An 11,810-nucleotide genomic window follows, 5' to 3' on the forward strand; every position below is an offset into this window, starting at 1 on the left:
TATTTTGATATTAGCATCATCACTTCTGTCATATTGTTCCTACTAAAATAGAAAGGCTAACAACATTTTCCCAAGAGTTGGGAATGAATTAAAACAACAAGGCAAGGCAACACCACTACTTAAAAGCACAATAAATCAGACTTGTTGGATTTATCCTTCCTACTTTTACCTGACTTGATTCAAAAGAACCACATACAGTGCTTTAGTAACTGAGAGAGAAATCATAACAAAATATACTTCAGTTAAATGCAATTTGACAAGTCCTGGATTCCCTTGGGAACATCAATAACTCCTTGAGAACACGAACCTTCACCTCTGAATTCATACGAGCAGAAGAGACTGTCATCGTCTTTAAGAATCTTGCAGTCTTAAGGATATGTCGAACAAATTCCAGCTCATACCTAAACCCTTTAAATCCTTTAAAATGAAATGTCTGGAGGTGCGATGATATACATATAGGAACGTCCTCATAGAACATCCTTTCAATGATGGAAGTATATTCCTCATCAACATTGTACCATTCTACCTTTTCCTGACAACAGAAGATTACTTTAGATAAATTCAGGATTATTTGAGAAGAAAAAAAAAAAATCATCATTTGAGCATAACATACATTAAAGACTAGTACTGCAAGATTAGGAGCCCGATGAAGCAAATTCGGGAGCACATCCCACAAAATATAACCAATATGAATGCTTAAGCAAGCCAAATTATGAAACATGGGAAGATCAGTTTTAGTGGCGTAACAGAGGCACTGCACAACAACATAATAATCACAACAACATAACTGATTGTCCAAGAAAAAGTAGTCTTTATCTATTCATCTATTAAAAAAAAAAAAATTTACCTGTGTTAAATTTGAGACCAAATGAAGGGATTTGACATTAGAGAGTGCTCCGATGAAGTCCCTAATCTTTTTTCCATAATCTTTATTTGGATCATGATCTACGGTAACGTTGGCTTCAAATAAGTTAGACAGATTTCCTAACAAAATGTCTTCAATACTACAACCTCTGCAATAAAGGTACTCGAGAGCTGGGGCATTTATCTCAAGTTTGTACTCCCAATAACGAAGAAAAATTAAATGTAATGTTTTGAGTGTAGGTGCAATGATTTTAAAATAGTTATCACGGTCCCTGATATATATTTGCAAATACAAATTTTGGAGGACCGGGCAGCAACTGAGGAGTTTAGAGACAGTGTTGCCGTTTGCAAATCGGACATCGACAAGATGAACAGTTTTGAGGCTCGGGAAGCCGGAAGAAGAAGAAGGAGGATTAAGAACAATTTTGCCTTTTAATTTCAAAACTAGTAATGATTTAGCGTAATTAAACAAGGTAGAGGGGAAGTTGAAAGGTTTTGGATGAGAAATGGAGAGATCGAGCTCTTCCAAGTCAGGCGTAATCGCGGTGCGAACCCATGTGTCGACATGGATTGGGTCAGAATCAGAATGCCAGTAGAGGCGAAAGTGTTTGATGGGATTCGCATTGTTGCGACTGCGATCGCGAAGAGCCCAGACCCTGGACACGATACGCGCAAACGTAAAATGGTACCTATTATTATTCCACCGATCTTGATGATTAGGACTTTGCTCCTCCTCATCTGAAGAAAAAATCTCTCCAAATTCGTGGCTGTCAAAGTCGAGCTTTGGCACAAGAGTCCAGAGTGTCGTCCACCTGCTCGACAAAATGCTTGTTACAACAGCCTCTTTGGTTGTGAGAAAAGAGAGGATATGGCAGAGGAGAGAGTCTGGCAGATTGCTTATCCTGTCTTCGACCACTGTTGCTTCTTCTGGGTCAGTTGGTTTCAAGCGTTTTGAGGTTGATTCAGCCATTCATTCAGGATTTTGTCGAGGCACAAGTTTAGAATGGATAGTGAGCTGCGAAAAAACAAAAACTACTTCAAATGCTCGGCACAAATGCGCACACAAAAAGAGAGAATACGGGTATATCTTGCTAATGCCCCCACCCTCCCTTATAAATTAGGGTATTTTATTTGCCCGTTAAGTTATTTTCTCAAATATATTAGATTGATCAAAATTAAAACAGTGCTAACAGGACTTGACTCAGCTGAGTATTGTTTGTTTGCTCTGCCTAACATACTCAGGTTCGATTTCCGTCACCAGCAGGAGTCTGTTGGTAGGCATCACATCCCTAAGTGTGTGTACTATGCTCGAGGGTTTAATATAACCATAAACACCCACAAAAAAACAGTTATGTGGTCACTTTTAAAATTTGAATATCTGAAATTCAGATAACTAAATGTTTCAATATTTGTCACATAATTAATACGTTTGTAGATATAGCTTAAGGGGCAAAAAACCCCTAAAAATTTACATAACTTTTGAGTGAATTTTGTGTTATGTCTTTGTGTTAAAGCCTTGTTCCATGTCACTTTTGTATGTTTTTTTCTCCCAAAAAAAAAACTTGGTTTCCTGTGCTCTGTTAGAGAGATATGAAAAAAAAAAAAAAAAAAAAAAAAAAAAAAACCTTCTCCCCTCACCCCATGTGTGTGTTAGTTAATACTTAGTATTCTCATAAAAATAAAAAATAAAAAAGAAGAGAGATATGAAGCAAATGTTTCATCTTGGGCCAAGCAAGGGCAGCACTACATTATTCTTAGGGGGTTCATAGCAAGGGCAGCACTACATTATTCTTAGGGGGTTCAAATGAACCCCCTGACTTCAAAAAAAAAATTATATATATAAAATATATTTTTTTGTTAGTTTAATACTATAATTTTTTCTTAAAAATATTTTTGCACACCCTGACTTAAATTTTGCACACTTTTATTATAAGTATTTCCAACTCTAAGAATAAAGAGTAAGTGTTTGTGAATTATAAGTGTTACTATTTTTTATAAATTTATATTATGTGTGTGAGTGTATCTAATATTGATTGTATGCATTACTTTTTGTTATAATGTTATTTGTGTGAATTATGATGTGTGTGGATGTTTGTGTGTGCAATATAAATATAATATAATTTAATAATTAGGAAATAGAGATGGTTTGTTACATGTGTGTGTATTGTTATCATGTTATAATAACTTTTTGTTATAAAGTTAGTAAAATTTAAGAAAGAAAATCGTAAAGTTAGTGATTGTCCAAGCATTTGATTGGTTAAGTAGACACTAGTGTATAATTTTATGTATGAATGAGTGTGATCGTGTGCGTCAATAATTAATACAAAACCAATGAGTTTAGTTTAGTCATTTAGTTTAAAATATTTTTATAAAAACAATAACAAATAGATAATAAAAACTGTATAAAAATAAAAATGTTAGATAAACTTAACAAAATAAAATGATTGTAGGCTCATACCTACCCACATTGGTAATAGATACTCATAATTCAAAATTTGAATACTTGTAGAAGGAAATTGTAAAACTTCATGTATTATTATTATTATTATTATTATTATTATTATTATTATTATTATTATTTTGTTGGTAACTCAATGTATTCAAGTTCTTTTTTTATTAAGATTTTTTAATGAATCCCCTAAACAAAATTTCTAGAGCTGCCACTAGGGCTAGGGAAAAAAAGAAAAGAAAACAAAAAGCTTTTGTCTTTTTTAATGTTGTTTGTTGAAGTATTTTAATTAGATGGGTGGCTGAAAATTAAAATGGAAACCTAAGGAACAGTCATAAGGGATTGTATCTAAGTTTTTCCCATACATAAAAGTGAAAACTTTATGTGAAAGAGTATGAGATTTTGTCATGTAACGCACTCTTTGAAAAGATAATTGAAATACTTTTAAGCCACATAAGAGATAAGAAAAAATAAAAAATATGAACATTTTTTTTTTTTGATTCAATGTTTCAAGACTTTTCTTTTTCTTTTTCTTTCTTTCTTTTTTTTTTTTTTTTTTTTTTTTTTTTTTTTTTTTTTTGAGGAAACAAGACTTTTCCAATGAAAGAATAAGGATTCTTTGTAAGACTCTTTGATTCAATGTTTCAAGACTTCTCCAATTAAAAAATAAGGACTTGTATTTTCACATCTTACATTTCTACTCCTTTATATACACCACCCACAATCCTTTATGCCATCTCATCTCAAATATGCACAAACCAGAATGATGTCATTTACCTTCAACCCTTCAATAACACCCACCTAGCTCCAACATTATCGTCTCATCTGATCTTAACTCGTGTGAGTTGGCTAAAACCAAGGAAGATGGCATATGTTATTTATTGATTGACGACAACTTATGTTTTGATATTGAAGTTAAACGTTATAGGTTTTGTAAATGCTATGATTGGCTTTGGGTCTTTTGAATTTTGGTGTGAGAAAGCCATAAATGTATTCTGTTTTAGAACTTAAGAAAAATAGAAAGAAACTTTCTAATTTATTATTGATGAAATTAGTTGTTTTTTTATATTCTATTTTAGAACTCATAATTTATAGGTTTCTTTGTATTTTTTTACTACCATTTAGTGCAGTATTGTTATAAGCATGGCGATGAAAGTAAAAGTCAATGATGATTTTAGAGTGTTTTTTCAAAAAAAAAAAAAAAAAATTGGGATATGGAAGTCCAACCTAAGGCAATTAAATCTTGATAAATGAAAGTGTTTTTAGCATATTTTTCTTTACATCAATTCTCTATATGCAAGTACTTACAAATAATTTTCTTTTGTTGAGATAATGAAATGGGTGTTTGAAATTTGTGGCTCGGTATTTGGTTGTGAAAATGGAGTGTACTTATGGAAGTATTTAGGAGGATGCTTGAAGTTCTGTACTTTTTTAGGATATGAATGTATTTTACACTTAAAATTTTAATTTATAAATTTCAACATCATTTAATCAGTTAAAAAAAAAAAAAAGAAGTAAGTTTACAAATGTTATAATATGTTAGTCTCTTACAACGTCATTTAATCAGTAACCTTGCTTGAACAGGCAATCTAATCTAGCCCCTTGGGATAACTATCTTCCCATCAAACCCTACCAAAGGGGAATCATAGCTGACCAAGTCCTCGGGCTTTAGCTTGAGCCCCTTGTAGGTCAAGGTACATGATCTCCGCACCGCTGCCTTGATCTACCAAAACTCTCTTCACATCATAGCCACCTATCTAAAAGGTAACCACCAAGGCATTATCATGTGGCTGAAAAGTTCCCACTTTATCCTCATCAGAGAAGCTTAGAGTTGTTCGGACTTCCATTCTCCCCCTTTTAGAATTAGGGATCAAATCCCCAACTTGTGGCCTTGCTATGGACATAACACATGATGGATAAGAACTAGTCCGACCTAGGGCAGCAAGAATAACACTGATCGTCCCCAAGGGTGGTCTTGAGGAAGCATCCCTCTGATGTGCCTCCCAATTTTGACCAGCTACTCCAGGTGATCGCATAAAGTCTTACACTCTTTTGTAGTATGTCCTCAATCCTAATGGTACTGGCAATGAAGACTTTGATTACGCTTCATGGGGTTTCCTCCCATCTTATTTAGCAACTTAAAGTATGGCTCATTCTTTATTTTCTCCAAGATTTGGTGCACAGGCTCCCTGAACACAGTGTTGACTACCTGGGCAGTAGTAGACCTAGTATGTCCAGCAAAATCTCTCCTGGGCCAATTATTATTATACCTCTTTGACCTAAAATCTCTTCAGTCCTGGGGAATTACCTTCGCCTTCCTCTTTCCTTGTTGCTGATCTTCCTCAACCCGTTTGTACTCATCAATTCGATCCATGAGCTAACGTACGCTTCAGGCAGGTTTTCTTGTCAAAGATTTCCTTAAATCATGCTCAGCAGGCAGACCGACCTTAAACGTCCTTATTGCTACATCATCGAAATTTTCATCTATCTTATTAAACATCTTCCAGTGCCTATCTGAATACGTCTTCAGGGTCTCTCCCTCTCACATGGCCATAGACAGCAAGGAATCCAAGGGATGAGGAACCCTACTACAAGTAACAAGTTGAGCCCCAAAAACCCTGGTAAGCTTTTGAAATGAGCTAATTGATCCTTCCTCCAACCCATTAAACATCTCATCACCACCAATCCCAAGCTAGATGGGAATACCTTGCACATTAGGGCCTCATTCTTCGAGTGGACAGCAATTCTCTGATTAAAATGGCTAACATGCTCCACTGGATCCATCCTACCATTATACATGGTAAATGCTGGCTGAGTAAACCGCCGAGAAAGTTTTCCACCTTCAATCCTCTGTATGAGTGGTGATTTGGAAATTTGGCGCAAGGTCCTACTCATAGCATCATTCCCCAAGCCCCTATAAGATGGGCTTCTACTCCTCTACCTATAATGATGATCCTCATCACAAGAAAAAGACTCACTGAGAGGAGTCCTTGATCTGGGCCTAAAACTATCATCATTATCATTAGAGTAAGACTCTAAGCTTGAGGGAGTCCCTCTCCTTTGCTTACGGTGTAACTTCCTCCGTAAATGATTTATCTCCAGCTGCATGTTCTTAGTGTTTTCTCCATAGGACACATGACTCACTTCTAGAATGACTCTTACTTGTATAGGTGGTGTGTACACTAACTTCATGGTCTCTCCTTTGTTGAAGATTAAAGAATTGATCTTGACATTGGGATCTCACAGATTCTTCATGGTTTGGCCTTGAACCTACCATGATTGAACAAGTTCAAAAATGTTCAATTTCCCACAAACGGCGCCAATTGTAAGGACACAATTTGCTCCCAAAGCCCAAATGGATGGTCAATGGCCCAAAGAGCCCAAAACAATGAATTTGTTAGAGAGTTGGCTTGAAACTGAACTTTCACTGAGTTATGTGGATAGTGATCACAATAGGTTAGTTATTACTAGAAAGAATAAACAAACAGTTTTAAACAAGAAAAGTTCTTCTCAATCAAATCCGAGGAAGGTCTGTTCTTATATATTTCTCTGAGACTTATACAAAATTACAGTTCTTGCGTATATAGTGATTTCTCTCTAGTTTTTCTGATCCATCCCTCTATAATGGGGTTTCTTCCTTTTATACTCCCTTCTCTTTTTTCATCTCAGCCCACGTGTAGATCAGTTTGCTAGTTTTGATACTTCCCCTATCAGCACCTTTCTGAAGTCTTTGTGGGTAGTTGTAATGCTGAAAGTTACTATTCAGGTATCACCTCCACATTAATGAGGCTAGGGGGTTAGATGCAAAGCATTTAATGCAGTGGTAGCAACTTTCTTCTCAGATATTTTCCAACTCTCTTTTGTCTTATCCCTCTCTGATATTTATCCTCCAAGCACGATTGCCTCTTGACCTGTTCTTGATGGATGGTCGGACCTTTGACCTCCACTCTGCTTAACCGAGGAGGTACTTCTCCTTGGATAACATCCCCTACTCATCATGACCTGATCTCTTCCTCCGCCCAATATCCATCTGCCTTTACTTGTACTAGTCTGTCCTCGGGTTATTTGACGTCCTTGGGCGTGGCCCACAGCCTAATACCTATATCTGGGCCCTTCATCCCTACAATAGCCCCTCGAAATTCTACTCTTTCTTTCCTCGAGGAAAAGTGGGATTTCGATTTTTAGGTAACCATACCTCACACGCTTATATTACTTTCTCCTGTGTAGGTGTCTTTTCTACTGCAAAGGGGCATGCTCCTGACGCTTTGGCATTCGGGACGCTTTTAAATATCTTCATTTGGAAGGTCCCTTTTGGAAAAATTAAGAGAACTCCAATTTCACTTCCATTTTAATTTTTTACTCCATCAAAATACATCTTCCATGATTCTAGTTCAATCCTCATGATATCTTCATCTGAGAAGTCTCCTTGCATCTCTTCAGCTTCTTCTGGTGAACAATGGGCTAAGTGATCGATAATTGCTCTCCCCTTCACAGATTTCTAGGTCACATACTTAATATCAAATTCGAACAAATGCAACACCCATTTAGCAGTCTTCCCATCTTACATAGGTTTTTCCATTATGTACTTCAAAGGATCCATCCTTGCAATCAACAAAATTTTGTAAGCAAGCACATAATGTCTGAGTTTGCGAGTTGTAGCATTGAATATTTTTCTTCATAAGGCAACATCTTCTTGTTGATGTAGTAAATTGCATTCTCCTTCCTAGTCTCCTCTAGGTATTGAGCAAGTAAAGCCCCTATTTCTGTATCTGTAGTGATGAGTGATGACTTGCATAATTGAGTGTAATTTATCACTTCTCAACTTTAAACTTTAGTCTAATTTTATTTATTTTGTTGATTTTAGACTTGATTTTTGTTATTTAAATTTTATTCCAGATTTGAAGAAAATAAAGATTTACTCAAATAAAAGAGATGTGAAGCAGCTAGAGAGAATATTTTTGGCCTTGGAAGTTGGCAAGAAAAAGAGAATGAGGTGCTTAAGAAAAAAAAGAAGGGCTGAAAAACGTTTTGGGCTGAAAAAGTTCTTGGGTTGAAAAAGTATTAGGGCTGAAAAAGTGTTTTGGGCTGAAAAAATAGGGCAACATGTCAAAAAGAAAAGAAAAAACATAGGGCTACAAGAAGACAACAAAAAGGAGGCGCTAAATGAAGCAAAAAGGAGGCGCTTAACAAGAAAAGGAGCGCTGAACAAAAGACAAGAAAGAGTGGCGCTGAAACAGAGAAACAGAAAAGAAAGAAAGAGGGCTGAAATAGAAAACAAAACAAAGAGGGCTGAAACAGAATAACAAGAAGGTGCGGTGCTGAAGCTGAAAAAAAGAGAGGGCTGGAACAGAGAATTTTTCAGCATTTATTTTCTTTCCAATCTTCTTAGAAAAAATTATGGTGAACTCGTTTGTGTTGGATTTAACTTTTAGCATGAACTAAACTTTCTTTATTCTAGGAAAACGATGTAATCTAGTTTCAAACTATGCTTGCTTTTCTATGTTAATTTGAACAAATTCTCTTCATGTTTGTCTGATTTATTCTAAGCTTATTGCTTCTAATTAACTGGCCATTAATTAGATGATTTTAATCTTGTAATTTACTGTCGAAAGAGGGGATTATAGGATAGATCTTGAATATTTCAGCATAGGTAAATATAGAGATCGAAAGACTCGTATGAACCTATGTAGTATTAAAATCATTGGTCTTAATGCTTTCTTGCTTTATTAAATTGCATACTCTTGTGTAAAATAATGAACAAGAATGTTTCCAATTAACTATCGAAAAAGGCTTTTGGATGAGTTTGGAGATTGCTAACAAACAGAGAGAATTAAATTCAATTAGCTAGATGAGTAAAGCATAGTGAGGGATTAAGTGAAATCGATTTCCTAGAAGTTTCTTTCTCATTAAGTTGATTTTCAAGCAACATCTTTCTTTTCCTCTGCGTATCTTTTATTTAAATTGATTTTATTTTGAATTCCAATTACAAAAACCTTAGTGACTTCTCTAGATAAAATCGAGATTAGCATAATTTTGGTATTTGTCAAAAGTAAGTTACCAATCCCTGAGGACGATACTCTTCTCATCACTTTACTATAAAACTACGATACTGTGCACTTGCAGTTTTGCACTGTTCAGTGAGATATAACAACAATGGCTTTTCGGGTACCGATGGGACAAGTATTGGTGGTTTCATCAGATAACTCTTAATCTTCTCAAAGGCTTCTTGGCATTGTTCATTCCACACTGTAGGGACTTCCTTCTTAAGTAGTCGGAAGATTGGTTCACATGTCATGGTGAGTTGAGCTATGAATCTGCTAATGTACTGTATGCTTTCGAGAAATCCTCGGATCTCATTTTCAGTTCTTGGGGGCTTCATCTCTACAATTGCCTTGATTTTGTCAAGATCAACTTCTATTTCCCTCTAACTTACCATAAACCCTAGCAATTTTCTAGATGTGACTCCGAAAGTACATTTCTTTGGATTCAACCATAACTTGTAGAACCGGATTCTTTCAAAGAACTTCCTCAAAGCTAGTATGTGCCCTTCATGGTCTTTGGACTTCACTATCATATCATCAATATAAACTTCTACTTCTTTGTGGATCAAATCATGTAGCAAAGTAGTGGCTGCACGTTGGTAAGTTGCACTAGCATTCTTAAGACCAAATGGCATGACCTTGTAACAATATGTCCCCCATGGTGTAATAAAGGAGGTCTTCTCCAAATCTTCTAGAGCCATCTGAATCTGATTGTACCCTGAAAATCCATCCATAAATGATAGTAAAGCATGACCTGCTGTGTTGTCAATCAAGACGTCTATGTGAGGCAAAAGGAAATCATCTTTTGGGCTGACCTTATTCAGATCTCGAAAATCTACACACATTCTGACCTTCCCATCCTTCTTTGGTACCGGAACCACATTAGCTAACCACTCTGGATAGTTGACCACCCTCAGGAATCTTGCATTGTACTATTTCTCCACTTCTTCCTTCATCTTGAGAGTCCACTCTGGCTTCATTCTTCTTAACTTCTGCTTGACCAGCTTCATGGTTGGATCTGTTGGAATGCAATGCTGTACTATATCTGTATCGATCCTAGACATGTCTTCATATGACCACGCAAAGACTTCCTTGAACTCTGTCAGCAATGCCACTAATGCATTTTTCTCTGAAGTGGTTAGGATATTGCCCACTTGTATTATTTTGGGTTCATCATCAGTTCCTAGGTTAATGGGTTGGATTTCTTCTTTTATGGGTTCTAGGTGTCCATGTTTTAATTCCTTATTATTAAGAGTTTCTTTATCAATTTCAGAAATAAAAACATTCAAATCCAATAAATTAGCAGAATCAGAAATCTTATTAAAAGGGAAAGAGTTCTCAACCGACTCAATAGACTTAACTAAATTAGACTTGACTGGAAAACTATCATAAACAGACTTAACAAGAATAGAAATACTAGCAGAAATAAACTCAATAGGGACAGAAATAATGTTCTTGGCATAGGTGACTGGCTCGGCGGTCTGGATCTTCTTGGCAAAAGTGACTGACTTGACGGTCTTGATCTTCCTCACGAAGTCTTCCATGGGGTGGGTGGGGTAGGCGGTTTCCTCCCATGCCTAGTTCTTCAACTTGGTCGTGGCTTCAACAATGGCAGATGGCTCCTAGTAAACTCCTTCTTCCCTTAGCATCAGTATTGTGGGATCTTCCTCCATATAATCTACAGCTTCTTCATCAATCTTCATGTCTGTAGGCTTGTCGGCCATCAAATGTGGGGGTTTAAAGTGTCTCTCCCCCTTTGTGATGTAGGTAATTTTTTTTAGGTCATTAGTATTGGTGTCTTAGGGTTTGAAGTGTCTCCCCCCATTTGTGGGTGTTAGGCTATTTACTTGGGGTTTGAAGTGTCTCCCCCCATTTGTTGATGTTGGGTGATTCGATTAGGGCTTGAAGTGTCTTGTAGGTCGAATGTGGGGTTATGATGTTGCAGTAGCGGAGTTTCTTCTATGCTTAAAGGCTTCAGTACTGTAATGGGAGTAACAGGCTTGGAATTGGAACTACTGGCTTGAGTGTCAAGCTTCGGTTCCCTTTGTAGCCTTCCTTCAGATCTTAACCAAATTCTCCCCTAATGACAGGCTTAGTCACATAACATGCAATGCAATTTTAACCGGGACCAACCTAAGGGTAGGTTTTAAGTCATTACATTGTAGGGTGGGTTTGTCGTTTCATTGTTTTACATAGCTAGGACATTACACCTCCCAATTAGTAATGTAATGAACATTGCGTTGGTCCGAATGACATGCATGGTTTGTCCTTTACAATCAACAAAAAATGATCCAGTGGCTTTAGGCAATGAGTTGGTGAGTTCGCCATTGGATACCCAAATCTAATGAAGACCGGTGATCCATGGTTACTAGCACCACAAGTTGTTGAAGGGGTGCATACATATTGTTTGGATGGCACACACTATGACAGTTAGGGAAAGATTTTAACAAACAATA

The 11,810-nt window shown here is 36.4% G+C and overlaps 1 protein-coding gene across 2 annotated transcripts; it reads right to left on the reverse strand.

The window, feature by feature from the left end:
* LOC115954892 (FBD-associated F-box protein At5g56370-like) lies at positions 1-1,968 on the reverse strand. 2 transcript variants are annotated; one of them, XM_031072883.1, is made up of 3 exons: positions 848-1,967; positions 614-754; positions 1-532 (listed from the first exon to the last, which is right to left on the reverse strand). In XM_031072883.1, the coding sequence occupies exons 1-3, from the start codon at positions 1,832-1,834 to the stop codon at positions 239-241; spliced, it is 1,422 nt and encodes a 473-aa protein (XP_030928743.1). In that variant the 5' UTR covers positions 1,835-1,967; the 3' UTR covers positions 1-238. The 2 variants fall into 2 exon arrangements, with proteins under 2 accessions (XP_030928743.1, XP_030928744.1); XM_031072884.1 differs by lacking the exon at positions 614-754 and having other exon boundaries at positions 848-1,968.
* Positions 1,969-11,810: the final 9,842 nt, after the last annotated feature.

The sequence above is a fragment of the Quercus lobata genome, chromosome 8 (assembly GCF_001633185.2).
Source record: "Quercus lobata isolate SW786 chromosome 8, ValleyOak3.0 Primary Assembly, whole genome shotgun sequence".
Lineage (NCBI taxonomy): Eukaryota > Viridiplantae > Streptophyta > Magnoliopsida > Fagales > Fagaceae > Quercus > Quercus lobata.

Coding starts and splice junctions, on each gene's coding strand:
- LOC115954892 (XM_031072883.1), bottom strand. CDS start 1,834: ATGGCTGAATCAACCTCAAAACGCTTGAAACCAACTGACCCAGAAGAA. Junction 755..847: donor TGGTCTCAAATTTAACACAG/GTAAATTTTTTT, acceptor GTTGTTGTGCAG/TGCCTCTGTTACGCCACTAA. Junction 533..613: donor TTGCAGTACTAGTCTTTAAT/GTATGTTATGCT, acceptor TTCTGTTGTCAG/GAAAAGGTAGAATGGTACAA.